Here is a 15,855-nt window from a genome sequence, read left to right as displayed (position 1 = left end):
GGGAACAGCAGCTCCCAAGATTCCCTGAGCCAACATCACAAAGGGGGAAAAACACAGAAAGTAGATCTTGATCAACTGTATCACAAAGATGCTTTTCCAAAAGGTAACCAGGCTTTCTTGTTTTTGTTTTTATTTCCTATGAAAACATTTGGCTTCTCATCCAAAAAGCTTTTTCAGTTCTGACTGAATGGTGGTGGTGGTGGGATTTCTTGGAGTATATGTAGTTAGGCATAATAACATTCTTTTTCTAATTCAAGGTCATGTTATTTTGCGCATAAGTGAGGGGACGTCTCAAGTTGGGACGGATGGTGATTGGGGCATGTGATGTGATGACGGGTGCAGAAGATGGATTTGTAGTTTTTTTACTTATTGCAAGGAAGCCTGGACCTTTCAGATTTGGGATTTCCCCCCAGTTGTGCCAGTTTACTATCCAAAATATACTTGTGAGAAGAAGATGTCTGTCTCGGAGTGATTGGTTGGCGTGGAGGTTTGCTGGAACGCTGACACCGTTTAAGAAACAATTTTTTAAAAAATGGCTAATAGTCAAAGGCCCCTCAACATCTGGGCAGTCCATGGCTGGCTGTGCTACTCAGGAAACACATCTCTGTGATATAAGAGGGGAGGGAAGAAGGGAGGGAGGGAGGGGGGCTTACCTGCTCTCCAATAAGACATCGCCTTGGATGACGTGAGTGCTCTCTTTGCCAATCAGAAACTTGATTCTATCGTAAAAGAGCCTCGGTGAGTGCTGCAAGAAGGGAGGTTGACTTTGCTGAATGAGGTCCAAAGGATCAGGAGACCCTTGGCAGAGAGGGCTGGAGAAGCAATTACTCTGCTGACAGCAATCAGGATCAACACAGTCTGTCAAACCATCTGCAAAAGTGAGGGGGGAAAAACACCAGAAAGATGCTGCAGAAGAGATTTTTTTTAAAAAAAACCCCAGTTGAATGCTCGGAAATGTAACCCAGAAAATTGTTAGTCAAACGATAAACGTGCAAATACAAGCCTGGGTGTCTGGATGAAGTTCAAGGAGAAGATTCAAGCTGACATGAACAGCGTTCTGAATTTCTATATCAAATCTAAGCCATTTCTTACAGGCAGGATTTTTCCTTTAATGTTATTGGGAAAAGGGCACACAATAAGGATGTGCTCTTGGGGTTAAAAATCAGCTTGCTCACATTCAACCTTTGACTATCTCATTTTTAAATAAGTGTCAGAACACTATGTTCCACCTATGAGAATGTCACTGAAACTGCTTTGTTCCTTTGATGTTATTCTGACAAATACTTCAAATTAAATTAAAACTAGTGGGATGACATAAAATCTTTCTGCACTTACACATCCCCTTGACCTCTCCATCTATAGCCATTGTTTCTCATCCTCTTCTGTTTAGACATTCTTAACTATAAGATATGGACTTTCCCCATCTTGAAGCAAGTATGAATAAGCTACAGTAAGTGTAATCTATGCTGTAGTCAGATCCATAGATGGTCTTCTTGGTAGTAGACTAGAACCATTATGAGCTGCGGTGGCGCAGTGGTTAGAGCCAGTACTGCAGGCTACAACTACTGATTGCTGGCTGGCTGCAGTTTGGCAGTTCAATTCTCACCAGGCTCAAGGTTGACTCAGCCTTCCATCCTTCCGAGGTTGGTAAATTGAGGACCTAGATTGTTGGGGGCAAGAGGCTGACTCTGTAAACTGATTAGAGAAGGCTGGAAAGCACTTTACAAAGTCTAAGTGCTATTGCTATTATTTCCTGTAGAACAGTGGTCCCCAACCACCGGGCCCCAGACCGGTACCGGTCCGTGGATTATTTTGTACCGGGCCGCCTATTTTGCTTGGGTGCCGCCATCTTGTTTCAACGGCGCTTGAGAAAGTGCTTCCGGGTGAGCTTGTCGGTCATCGGTTGGAAAGCGGCGTTTGGGTGCTGAAGGAATCCTCGCGCCTTAGTTTCGTCGAAGAGGGGGGGGCGGCTTCGAACGAAGAGCCGTCCCGATGGCGGTGGAGTCTCGCGTTACTCAGGAGGAGATTAAGAAAGAGCCCGAAAAGCCCATCGACCGTGAGAAGGTACAAAGGAGGAGTTGAAGGTGGCGGGGAGAAGCGGGAGACGGCTGGCTGGCCAGTCGCTCGGCTCGCCTTGCCTTGGTCGTGCATGCTGATGCCGGTACCAGTCCGTGGATCATTTTGTACCGGTCCGTGGTACAAAAAAGGTTGGGGACCACTGTTGTAGAACACAAACTGAACAATATGCCTCACACTGGCTATATTAGCACAACATGCTGAGTCCTAAAACTTGGATTTACAAAATTAAATGTGTTTAAATTACATGCTAATTCAATTCAGATCAAATCAAATATTCATTAAGGTCACTGGGGGATTTTAAGAAGAGATTGGATAGCCACTTGTCTGAAATGGTTTAGGCTCTCCTGCTTGAGCAGAGGGCTGGACTAGAAGACCTCCAAGTTCCCTTCCAACTCTGTTATTTTATATTCTGTTCTGTATTCTGTATCTGTACCCAGGGAAGAGAGCTTTGACAAACTGCAAGCCGTATTATGCAACGGCAGTATTTTCAAGATTATGGGCAAAGCATTCCACGCATATGATAAGAGAAAGAAAAATGAGGCTTGTGCATGGAACAGAAGATTTAACCATCGGGTTTCAGCTTGAAGAATGGAAATTCAAGAAGGAAAAAAAAAATGGTTTGTAAGAAGAAGAAAGTGAAGGATGAGGCAGACAATAGGTAAGACTTTGGAAAGGAAAAAAAAGTAGCATTTCATTTTCTATATACAAAGATTGGTTAGATTGTTCTGCATAATCAGTGAGCAGTATGGGACAGGCATACCAGAAAGCAACGGTATGAATGGATCTAATTGTTAAACTAAATTAAAATTTCATTTGAAACAAGAAAAACAAATAAGGGAAGGAAGGTCAAGTAAAATAATGAAAGGAAAAAGGGAGGAAAGCTTTAAAAGGCAGAGCAATGCCTGACTCAAGATAGAAGAATAACCGTAAGATGTTGGTGCTCTCGGAGTTTGGTTGTTTTCTTGCAGTCATTTCATTACCAAACTAGGTAACATCATCAGTACACAGAAGAGTACAAAAATTACATCCCAGCTTTGATCCAGGTAAACAATAAAGGATGAGACGATCAGAGGAAAAACAAGAGCCCAGACAAGGAAAAAAAAATCTGAATACACAAGAGGAAGACAGAAAAGAGAACCATCAACATAAATTTTAAAAGAATAGCTGTGGAATACCAAAACACAGATTATTAACATATAATGAAAGGCTGAAGACTCTCGAATTACTTGGTCTGGGGGCTAAGTACAGTGGCTCAAGATCAGAACTGTGCTCTTCTAAATTTATTTTAAAAAGAGGATTCCATCTCTATATCCTCCACATGAATGCAAAAGACTGCAAAAGGTAAAGAATAAGTAAAGGTGTCCCTGCCTAGTCGTGTCCGACTCTTAGGCCGCAGTGCTCATATCCGGTCCTTGACCGAGGTAGCCAGCATTTTTCCAAGATCCTTTCCATGGTCATATGGCCATACGTGCCAAAGGCATACGGAACTCTGTTACCTTCCCACCAAAGTGGTACCTATTTATCTACTCGTATTTGCAGGCTTTCACACTGCTAGTTGGGCAGGAGCTGGAGCAAGGAACTGTTCTGACCCAGCTCCCCAAACTTGACAAACCCTCTGATGTGAACTTAAAGGATTCCTTTATTAAGAATGCCGGCAGCCCAGGCATAAACTTTCTCTTGTAAGCTAACAAGTCCGACCGGCCGAGAGATGAATAGTTGTCTGCCACATTTATTCATCTCCGCCCCCTGCTTTTATCTCCAGAGCTAGGGTGGGCTTCACTAGCAGTGGTGGCTCTTCCGTCCCAAGGACCAGCCCATAGATTTCCACTGCTCTCCTCTCCTCTGCCTTCTGCGGATCTGTGCATCCGGCACTGGACCCAGCTTGTTCCTCCTCTTCCTCATCAGTCACCTCCAGACCTGGGGGCTGTTGACTCTCCATCTGAGGGCTGATGGATGGCCCAGGCTCCGCCTCTGTCTCTGTCTCTGTCTCTGTCTCTGTCTCTGTCTCTCTCTCTCTCTCTCTCTGCCAGCTCCATTCCCTCTTCCCCCTCGGAGATCTGAGGTTGCTTTGATGCTGACCCTCACTCCCACACCTCCTCCTCTGATTTACTGCTGGAGGAGCCGGTGGTTGACAGGCTACAACAGGAACGGGATCTCACCCTGTTGCTTTTCAGCTGACAAGCTCAGCATCTTTAACTGCTGGATCATTGCACGCCCTAGGTTAAATCACCCATATAAAAGACGAATGTGAGTTTTTGAAAAATAAACAAATCGAAAGGACAGCTTCCTGAAAGCAAAGACTATCATAAAGGATGTTTTTGGTCACCGTCCTTATGGTGGAAATGTTCAAACATACCCAAGAAGACAATCGACTAAGCATGGGCGAGTTTCTAGCTTCTTTTTAAGGGCTGCATTCATAAAACATCTCTCTGTTCATAGGAGATTGGAGAGGCGGAGAGGCTGCAGTTAGATCAGCATCAATAGCACTGGGGTAGAGAACCGAATTAGAATGCTTCAGACTTTCCTGCTTGGCACAGCCCAGACAAGAGAAACACAATGCACTTGGCTTGGAGGCACAGATATGTCATGCAGACAGAGAGAGTGACATGATCCTCGCTCACAGCCCCAATATGCAGTTTATCCTTACATTGCTGTTGAGTTTAAGCTGCGTTGTTATTCTGTACCCCAAAGCTTTAATTAGAGAGTTGCAAACCACCCCCATAGTCTTCTCTAACAATTGACTGCTGATGCTTCTTGATCCATAGGTGGGCAGAAGAGGGAGAAAAACGGAGCCTGGAGCTGTTTGGCTGATCTCAAAGGCCAACTAGCAAAGGAAGAACGGGAATTGGCAGACCCCCTGCGAAGCAAGGAGAACACAGCAGAAGAGACAAAGAGGCAATCTTAATGCGAACTGTGAGCGGTGTAGGAGAAGCGGCATCTGATGAGAATGTCACGCATCCCACGGCTGGTCCTGCTCAGCCTTGCCAAACTGGCACAGATGGACACCACAAGCTGAAACCAGCTCTCCGTGGCACTGCATCTGCTGCAGAGACGTTTCAGCCAGACAAAATGTGCCTTTAATACAACATCTGTGATAGGAAAGGTGAAGGGAAGCTCAGAGATCAAATGAGAAGGCAGTCAGTCTCTCTGAAAACAGATGGGAACCAAAGGTGTAGAGCAGAGCTGGCTGGGGAATTCTGGGAGTTGAAGTCCACGGGTCTTAAAGTTGCCAAGGTTAGATGCCCCTGGAGTAGATCATGAGATGCCCATTTCATTAATCCCTTAGTCTCTGTCTATGTTACCTTTGGGGATCCAGTCTGGAAATCGAAAGCAAAGGTACGTGAAGAAAGGTAGAAGGAACTGATGGGGATGTGAAGGGAAACGTGACAGTATCCTTTGAACATTGGAAAGGGTTGATGTGTGATAGTTTGAAACTAAAGAATTAAAGGAAGTAGCACTTCTGAGTACTGATCCGCGGACATAGAAACAAAAATAAAGGTCCCGTTTTAGAAGGCAGAGAAAATGGCCTTGAGAGACAGAAGGAAGAGATCCTACCAAAACAATAGCCAAATAAAAGAGAACTGAGTCTGGAGTAAAAATGTAACTGGAATAAAATGTCTTGAGACAAGACCTTCCTTAGTTCTCACAAAGATAAAGGGAGAGAGAAGGAAAGCCCGTTCAGACTCACAAGATTCTGTTACTATAGCTTTACAATGTAAGTACAGGTAGTCCTCAACTTATGACCACGGTTGGCCCAAAATTTCTGTCGCTAAGTGTGACAAATTGCAAAGGGAGTTCTGCCCCATTTTATGACCTTTCTTGCCACAGTTGTTTGGTGGAATCACTGCAGTTGTTAAGTTAGCAGCAAAGTTGCTAAGTGAATCTGGCTTCCCCACTGACTTTGCTGATCAGAAAATCGCAAAAGATGACAACGTGACTCTGGGACACTACAACCGTCATAAATATGGGTCAGTTGCCAAGTGCTGAATTTTGAACATGTGACCATGGGGATGAGGTGATGGTCGTAAGTGTGAAAACCAGTCATAAGTCACTCTTCTTAATGCCATAATAACTTTGAATGGTCACTGAATGAAGGCTTGGGTGATGTCTCCTGTGGACTGACTCCTCCACTTCTTCCTCAGAGGCCTCAAGGGAGAAGGAGATAATTCCTGGCACGTCAGGAATTTCTGACCCTGAACTGCCAGCAGAAAAGGTCTTGGCTGGGGAGAGCATGCAGGCCAGTGAGGAAGAGGGGGAGGAGCTACCTGCCATAGTAGATCCCAGAGCATGCAGGTCCGAGAAAGGGAGTTCTGCCAAATTGCTCAGGTAAAGGCCAAACCTTTCTTGATGGGCTGCACCAGAAGCTATTTAGCATGGCAGGCAGGTAGAAGGAGGTGTTACTGGAAGCAATGTGTATGGGTCGTGGCCAGATGTTTATTTGTGAGATGCTGCGTTGGATTTAGTTTAAGTTGCCAGAAAGCTTTGTGTTCGTGTTTTGGATCCTGCTGAGCAGCTGGTTGTTTGTTTGATGGACTAATTGGCCATTGCCTGGAAGTTTATTCTGGAGCTTGTTCGTGGCTGGCTTTGCTTGTAAACAACCCTCTGAATTCGTGTCCAGGGCTGTTCCTGTGAATTCTATCTGAAACTCTGACCATCGGATTGGCTGACAAACCGAACAGGAGGTTCCAAATCTGAGGTTGGATTTTGGTTTCTTTTTTGAAACTACCCAGGCAAAGCCTATGTCAACTCATAAAATATTTCTATGGTCTTTTTAGAGTTGCCAACAGAAAGGCGAGGGGAGCAGTGTAGCTGCTTGCAAAACCAAAAGTGCATTCCATAAATGTTTTCAAAGATAGTAACTAGGTGACTAAAGTTTCTGCCATGCAAAATTCTAACTGGAGAGCATGATTGATGACTCTTGGCGATGGATGTGTCTCATTGGAGAACATGAATTACGACACACCCAGGGGGGGTGGGGGGGAAAACCAGGGTCAAGGGTGACAATGAATTATGTGTCTCAGAGTCAGCTACACCCAGGCAGTGCCAGACAGTTTAATTCCCGATAAATCCTTTTTAAGTTTTGGAAGTTTGGCTCAAGACTCATGATTTAAATAGGGGTAACTGTCAGAATCCTGACAGCCTGCATTTCTGAGACTGTTTTGAGTTTGCTGTAGGTTCATTCCTTTGTTACCTAATTGGTCTCGAGCCAAATTGCTGTTCTAATCTAGCAGCTGTGAGTGAGCTGAAAACCTGAAACAGAACTGCTGAGGGAAAAGACAAAATAAAGCTCTCTCTACACCAGGGTTGGTTTAGAGCGGAGCTCCCTAAACTTGGCAACTTTAAGACTTGTGAACTTCAACTCCCAGGGAGTTGAAGTCCACAAGTCTTAAAGTTGCCAAGTTTGGAGACCTCCGCTCTAAACCAACACTGACGTGCGGGTGAGTGGGGCATCACAGCTTTTAAGTCAAGGACTGCCTGTAATATTGGCCAACTTGACATTGAATTGCTAGCCTGATCTACCTTGAAGGGCTAACAGCTATAAAGCCCTATGGGGCTCGGAGCTTGGGTATCTTTGATACCACCTGTTGAAGGTAGAATCTGTCAGTCCAATGAAATATAAGGAGGAAACTCCTGATGGAGGCCATCTTCTTTCAGGATTTGTGTTGGGAGGGCCAGGTTGTTCTGCTGGACTACTCTTATGCAATAATCTTTCCCCCAAGGTGAGAAAGGCTACTTTCTCTGGTAATTTTCTGGAAACTTGTTAAAACCTGGATGTTCCAGATGGTCTTAAGGGATTAGAATAACACCATCATCTGAGTGAGATATGACACCATGTGTGGTATTTGATGGACGGTTGGAATTCTATAGTATTGCAGGCAGTCCTTGATTACACCTGGGACCAAAATTTCTGTTGCTAAGCAAGGTGGTTATTCAGTGAAACACATCCAACTTTATAACCTTCTTTTACCAAGGCTGTTAAGTGAATCATGCAATCATTAAGCAAAACTAGCTTCTCTCCTTAACTCTGCTTTTCAGAAGCTGACTGGGAAGGTTGCCAATAACAATCACATGACACTGGGATAGCAATAGCACTTAGACTTATATACCGCTTCACAGTGCTTTTCAGCTCTCTCTGAGTGGGTTACAGAGTTTACATACTGCCCTCAACAATCTGGGTCTTCCTTTTACCGACCTCGAACGGATGGAAGGCTGAGTCAACCTTGAGCTGGTCAGGATCGAACTGCTGGCAGTCGGCAGGGTTAGCCTGCAATACTGCATCCTAACCATTGCGCCACCATGACTCTTATGCTGTAGTGGGATGCTGCAATTGTTGTAAATACATGCCAGTTGCCAGGTACCCAAATTCTGATCATGTGACAGTGAAGATGCTGTGATGTTTCTAAATTTAAGGAACCAATTGTAAGTTTTCTGTGTTGTTATAACTTTGAATAGTTACTAAAGTCAAAGACTATTTTTATTGTGCATGTTGCTGAACACTGCTTAGAGTCCATTGTAACTGCAACCCTATAGAAGATTCATTCATTGATAAAAATGACATATACATTCTCGAGAATTATCTTTGCTCATATCTTTATCATTGTTGGTGTTTAAAAAAACAATGATGGAGCAGTGGTTAAAATGTAGTAGGTTAACTCTGCCCACAGTCAGCAGTTTAATCCTGACCGGCTCAAGGTTGACTCAGCCTTCAATCCTTTTGGGGTCAGTAAAATGAGATTGTTGGGGGCCATATGCTGACTCTGTAAACCACTTAGAGAGGGCTGTAAAGCACTATGAAGCAGAATATAAATCTAAGTGCTATTGCTATTATCAATGTTATTTTCACAAAGCATTTTATGGTATTAAATGAATCGTTGTTAAGTCAAGGACTATTTGTACTATGTATATTGCTGTATGCTGCTTAGAGTCCATTGAAACTGAAGCCCTATCGAAGATTTGTTCATTCATATACACTCTCGAGCAATAACTGTCTCCATACCTCCATCATTATCGATGTTATCTTCACAAAGCATTTCCATAACAACATTGCAGCCCATTCCACTCCAGCCGACTTGGCAGACACAGTGCCATCCATTTTGGTCAAGGGTGCACCTTCCATTTCCATAACACAGACCCGGGCATCCATCTGCAAAGACACCACATAAAGAAAGCATCGTGCATTATCTCACCTGCAAAACAATACACCAGCAAGCAATGGGCTTTTGCTTAAACATTAGGTCCTCTCTTTGAACAAAACAAAATCACTATTTTTCAAGGCTGTTCACGAATTTTATACGCGAATGAAAAACAAAAGCTCTCTGGAGCTTGCCATACCATTAACTGTACATTTATCCAGAATATTTCACAGGATTTTTCTCTCTCTCTCTCAGTCCTTTGCCTTCTATGCATCATGAATGTAATGCCCCTTAAACTGTTTTTCCCAAGGCCCCAAATGGTCTAGGATATCATCTAAAATATTTGTGTCGGCATCTAAGGATTTCTCGAGAATGTGTCTTCTGATATTGCTCAGGTTGTTTTTTATGGGATTTAAAGTCATTTCTTTCATTAGGGATCCAGCTAATCTTTTCATTTAACTCTTTGAATATGAAAATCTAACGTCGAATGCCTGGAGATTTACAGATCTAGAAAAATGGATTACATCCAACACTATATCAAAGAAATCCTTTTTATGAAGTTTATCACCAGCTGTAATAATCAAATAAGGGTTTCTCATGCATTCTTCCCTTTGTAATGCCTTAGTAAAGTCTCAGAATCTGTTCTGGATTTCTGGCATTTCAACTGTAGTATTTCTTGCTTCACACATTCTCTGTTGTGGTTTCATTAACTACAACTTTTCTGTCTGTGACACTGTTCATTTCCCAGACAAATTTTGGCTTATATTATCTGCTGTTTTTCATGGTGTCTTCATATTTTGGTAACTGGGTTCTATTTTCTTTTTTCTTTTTAAATATTTACATATTCTACTGCTTCCAGTTTTCCTAGCCATCATGAATGGTGCAGGTAGACAAAAGTCGGTTACATTTTTATACAAACTGCATGATCCATAATCTGTGTGTTCAAGGAAGCATGCCAATAGTAGAAATTAGCTTTCTCCAACCTTTGAAGCTTTCCAAAATTCCCTGTATAAATATAATTCTATTTAAACAATGCAATGTATTAAGATTTATAAGAACACAATAAAAAGGAAGGAAAAAAAAAACATTCCCAGGAAATGCTGCCTGGAAATTTTTGAGCGATGCCATGTGGTTCTAAGCTATCTTCAGCCTGCCTGGTTTGAAAGTATGATTGCAATGCTTTGGTTTTTCCCCTTTCCATCTTATCCTCATTGCAGCCTGATTTTCAATTCAAGAAGCTGCATATAAATGGGAGCTGCTTGTAGTGTTCTGAAGCTCTTTAATTATGCTATATCGATTAGTATGTCTGAATGTTGACAATAAACTGTGAGTCAGCAGCTACATCTAAAAGCAAATTTAAAAAAAAAATATGTATTTTAGCATGCCTATTGCACTCCTTAGTTCCTCATCATAGCAGACAGTATGTCTGAATTCTCTTACCAATATTGTTTTACTAATGGCCAGTCATAAAACACCCATTTACTAGGTAAAGTTGTTCCTATCAATTTTCTACAGCAGCCCTGGAAAAGCCTCAAGGATTTCAGCTGTTTTGTTTTTATTCTATGTGAAATAACAAAGCTGCTTCTCCTTCTCCCCTTCTCCTCTCCCTCTTCTCCCTCTCCCTCTCCCTCTGTTCTCCTTCTCTTCCTCCTCCTCCCCCTCTCCCTTTCTCGCTTCCTCCCTTCTCCATATGGTGCATAGGCAGGGCATCTGAGATCGGTGTTGTTGAGCCAATAGATACATCTGTTGGATACTTGGTGTTCTCTGAGCTTCATAGTTTTTTTGGGGGGAGATGTTTTGTTATCCAACTAACTCACAATAGAGATTCTCAGTCATCCAGGTCATGATTGTCCCAAAGGTGCTTTTTCAAGAAGCAACTGGACTTTCTGGTTTTTCTTTGAAGATGTTTAGAAGCTTCTTGGGTGAGAAGCGAAACTTCTTCAAAGAAAAATGAGAATGTCCAGTTGCCCCTTGAAAATGCACCGTTGGGCCAACTAACTAACACCATATAGTAAAGATGTCAGTGAAAATGGCACTTGCGGCCGATTTATGTGTAGTAGCACACACTGCCAATCCTGGTGAAGGTGTGGTGTCCTCCTTGATGGATTAGAACATTATTTCTTCTCTGTTTCTCTATCTGGTGCTTTTTCTTGCTTCTCCATCTGTGTTTGCTACAGAGAAGGTGCTCTGGGCTGGGTGATTCCTTTTTCTGACTTTTGATTCTGTCTTTTCTACAGTATCTAGGTGGGTTTGTCTCTATGTGTCTGTTGACGGTTGATTTCTCAGAAGTGTGTGAAAGAGTTGAGGGCTGTTTGGAAACTAAAACAGTATTTGCTGTGTGAACAAGGAGACAGCAAGGAGCCTGGGCGTGGCTTATCTCAACTGTTCTGTACTAAAGCTGCTTGGTGCTGTGAATGTAAAACTGAAATGGACAATCCTCTCCTCTGCTTGTGTTTTGCAATTAGAACAGATTTCTTTTCAGGTGGGGAGGGGGAGTAGAACTCCTTAGCATCAGAGCATGTTAATAATAATATACAAAATACTAATACTCTGATGGTCATTTGGAAAAATCCTTTCTTAGTGAGCATCTAGAAGCCAAGAGGAACATACGTACCAAATTTCAAGTTTGTAGGCTATTAGAACTACAAATAAATATAAATCCATGTAACAGCATTCCTAGATGAACACAAAAATGAAACAAGCTTAGTAGTAAAAAAAAAAAAAAAAGGAAACAGTGGCCTGGAAATTGTTAAGAACTGAACAACTCAAAAAAGCCTTGGTCACAATTGTTTAAAAGTCATCTTCTTTGCTTTCTGTCTTTTTTTTTTTTTTTAAATAGAGGAATCAATTTAACTGTTCACAAAAAAATACATACCAACAATCCAATTTCAATTTCAACATCCAGTCCGATTTCAAAGCATACTCCTTCCAGAGTAATGATAATAGTTTCAATCCGACAGATTGATAATTGCAACACACTAAAGCACTCAGCATAACTGGATATGTGATTAATAGACTGCATTTCTGCGTCATAAATTTTGCTCGTTATTGCAAAGGATATACTGTATACCCACTGGCAGTTTGTAAGGTCAAGGATGGAGTTTGTAAGAAGGGGAACTGTAAACTTTATTTTGCAAGAGTGTTGAGAGTTGTTCTCACCATCCTACTAATGTGAGAAATACCCGAGGCTCTATTTCATCTCTTTTGAACCTGAAAAACACCTTAGAATGAATAATTTATCTGGCAGCTCCTTTGGTTGTGACAATTTAAATATACATTCTAAATGGATTGTGAGTTCACACACAAAGCCCACAAATTCAACTGTGGGAGCAGATGAGAAACCAAGCTACATGGTCAATTAGTTGAGTACTTTTTCCTCCTTGTTTTGTACACCCTTTGTTGCTGTTGTTAAGGTTGAATGTACGTTTTTGTTTGTTTGTTTTACTGTTTTATATTTTTTTAGGATAAAACAATAGATTTACTTTTAAAAAAACCAAACCAAGCTATATAGTCAATTGACTTTTTCCTCCTTTTTTGTACACTATTTTTGTTGTTGTTGTTGTTGTTGTTAAGGTTGACAAAATGTTTTTGTTTTGTTTTGTTTCATTTTGTTGTTTTATTTATTTTATTTTATTATTTATTTGATTTGTCAATCGCTTACAAGATAATAGGTATAAGTATAAACATAAGTAAGAATACAGGAAATAGGTATGGATACATGGGGACAATAGGACAGGGATGGTAGGCATGATGGTGCACTTATGCACGCCCCCATTACAGACCTCTTAGGAATGGGTATTCTCTCCCTTCCTTTCCTTCCTTCCATCCTTCTTCCTGCTCCCTCCCTTCTTTTCCCTCCTCCCTCCCTTCTTTTCTCTCCTTTCTTTCTTCCTTCCTTCCTTCCTTCCTTCCTTCCTTCCTTCCTTCCTTCCTTCCTTCCTTCCTTCCTTCCTTCCTTCCTTCTCCCTTCCCTGTTCTCCTTCCTTCCCCCTTCCTTCTTTCCTTCCTCCCTCCCTCCCACTCCCTCCCTCCCTTTTCTCCCCTTCCTTCTTTTCTTCCTTCCTTCCTTCTTTCATTCCTTCCTTCCCCTTATACATGTCCCTTGCAGACCTCTTAGGAATGGGGTGAGGAGGTAAATAATGGATAGTTTAAGGTTAAAATAATTGGGGGGGGGGGGTTAGAGGATGTAACAACAGAGTCAGATAGTGCATTCCAGGCATTGACCACTCTATTGCTAAAGTCATACTTTCTGAAATCAAGTTTGGAGCAGTTTAACATTGAGTTTGTATCTGTTGTGTGCTCTTGTATTATTGCGGTTGAAGCTGAAGTAGTCATTGACTGGTAGGACATCGTAGCAGATAATTTTGTGTGCTACACTTAAGTCTAACCATAGGCACCGTAGTACAAGGTTGTCCAAGCTCAAAATCTCAAGCCTGGTGATATAGGGTATGATTGTTTTATAATTTATTTTCTATGATAAAACAATACATATATGTATATTTGTATATATGTATGTATGTATGCGTGCATGCGTGTATATATGTATATGTCTTGGCGTGGTGTGTTCGGGTCTTTTCCCGCGTAAGATTGAGAGCATCTTGGCAACGTTTCAATGAGGTCCCACTTGCCATCTTCAGGCTGGTGCTTTCGGCTTCATGCTCGTGTGACCTCATCGAAACGTTGCCAAGATACTCTCAATCTTACATGGGAAAAGACCTGAACATGCCAAGACCTTCTAAACTGCATTATATTAACTTCAACTCAGTTACAGTTTGGGGAAGGGGACTTTCAAAATTTTTGGCAGTTAAAGGGTGCTTGGACATGGAGTGGTTGAAACAAGTTTTGGTGAGGTTTGTGCTTATCAAAGTTAATTAGTTTGCAGCAGCCTTTTAACCGGGGATTCATAACACCTGGGTTCAAGGGATCACTTTTTGTGACTTCCTGACAAAGTCAATGTGGAAGCCAGATTCACTTAAAAATCATACAACTGTTGTGGCCTGCCAGCTGCCAGCGGAGCTGGTGGCAGAATTGGACAAGAAGGAGGTTGGAGAGGAACTTGGGCCAGTTCTGGAGTCCGGGGGAGGCTCTGATGGATTCTGTCATAACAAATAACAGATAATCAGAGTTGGAAGGGACCTTGTAGGTCATCTAGTCCAGCGGTCACCAACTGGTGGGCCGTGGCCCACTGGTGGGCTGTGAGAAAATTTTGGTGGGCCGCAGAGAAATCTCACCCCCAGAGCACCCCCCGCCCAAAGCAATTAATCCAGGCTGTGCAGAAACACAAGGCTGTGTTGTCCACATGGCCCGCGGGAACGCTCCCTGCCCACTCACTCCTTACCCGGCAAACTTGCCTGCTAAAATTGCTATTTTCCTTTTTCTGACCATCATCTGTTCTGCCAGGAGATTTAGATTAGCTAGGAAGCAGGAAATTGTTGGATTTCTTGCTTTCTAGCTAGTTTTTAGATCTTTGGCTCTGCTTTTTAGCACAGCCAAACCTCCCTTAGGACTGAAGGTTCTATTATTCAGTGCAGACTCATGGCAATCAAATATGAGAAACTGAGCTAGCCGATGGCAGATTGATAGATCACTGAATGATTCTGTGAGCAACTCAATCTGCCTGCCGGCTTTGCCTGATTTTGCGTAAAAGTTGCTCTTTTTTAAAATAAAAAATTCAATATTTACATATATGGTGTATTGTGAGTTAATTTTGTGAGTTTGCTTGCAAGCAAATTTTATGTGACAGACTGAGCTAGCCGATGGCAGATAGACAGATCTCTGAATGAATCTGTGATTTTGTGAGCAACTCAATCTGCTTGCTTGCTTTGCCTGATTTTGGATAAAAGTTGCTCTTTTTTAATAAAAAAAATCAATATTTATATAAATATTTATAATATTTACATACAAGCCATGCCCAGCCAGTCACATGACCACCAAGTCACACCCACAAATTAGGCCACACCCACAGAACTGGTTAGTGGTCCCTGGGATTTAAAATTATGAGTTTGGTGGTCCCTGAGGTTCAAAAGGTTGGCGACCCCTGATTGAGTCCAACCTCCTGCCCAAGCAAGAGACCCTACACCATTTCTGACAAATGGCAGTCCAATCTCTTCTTGAAAGTCTCAAGTGATGGCACTCCCACAACTTCTGAGGGAAAGCTGTTCCATTGGTTGATTGTTCTCACTGTTAGAAAGTTTCTTCTTATTTCCAGGTTAAATCTCTCCTTGTTCAGTTTCCATCCATAAACAAGAGCTACGAATGACCCAGATGGGACTCGAACCCACAATCCCCAGCTCCAGAGGCTGATGGATAAACATTAGGCCACTGGGTCACTGGGTCTGTATCGGATGCAGAGATAGAGACAGGGCCATCCGACATTTTCCAGCCATTAGAGAGGCAGCTGCCTTTGGCGGCTGAGACAAGTGGGGAGGAAGAACAGCTGGGGCCTATTCCAGATGCGCGTATGCACAGAGCTGTTAGGAGAGGAGAACAACTGTGGATAAGGAGTCAACTCGGAAAGCAAGGCGCACATGGACATTGAATGGCCCCTCCCTGGCTGGGGAATAAATAGAAGGAAAGGGGAGTGGTGGTTGAGGCAACAGTTCAGATTTCTGAAGATTTGGCTCATCCTGTTTCGTGCCTCAGA

General features: G+C 42.5%; 2 protein-coding genes across 4 annotated transcripts in view; one reads left to right on the top strand and one right to left on the bottom strand.

Annotated features, from left to right (window-relative positions):
* The window catches only part of TENM1 (teneurin transmembrane protein 1), a 441,878-nt gene that overhangs the window by 109,577 nt on the left and 316,446 nt on the right, over positions 1-15,855 (bottom strand). For all 3 annotated transcript variants that reach the window (XM_087972076.1, XM_087972078.1, XM_087972077.1), the window contains exons 13-14: positions 9,077-9,223; positions 654-870 (exon numbers count right to left, since the gene is read on the bottom strand). In XM_087972076.1, the coding sequence (XP_087828202.1) occupies positions 654-870; positions 9,077-9,223 (364 nt within the window). The remainder of the gene's footprint in view (positions 1-653; positions 871-9,076; positions 9,224-15,855) is intronic.
* Positions 1-15,855, top strand: part of CYSLTR1 (cysteinyl leukotriene receptor 1) — a 650,975-nt gene that overhangs the window by 322,180 nt on the left and 312,940 nt on the right. The gene's annotated exons all lie outside the window — the stretch shown is intronic.

This window comes from Notechis scutatus, chromosome 10 (assembly GCF_049901735.1).
Source record: "Notechis scutatus isolate UNSWTSFEM ecotype Mainland chromosome 10, rNotScu1.2, whole genome shotgun sequence".
Classification (NCBI taxonomy): domain Eukaryota; kingdom Metazoa; phylum Chordata; class Lepidosauria; order Squamata; family Elapidae; genus Notechis; species Notechis scutatus.
The sequence above is the reverse complement of the archived record's forward strand: the minus strand, read 5'-3'. Positions and strand labels throughout refer to the sequence as shown.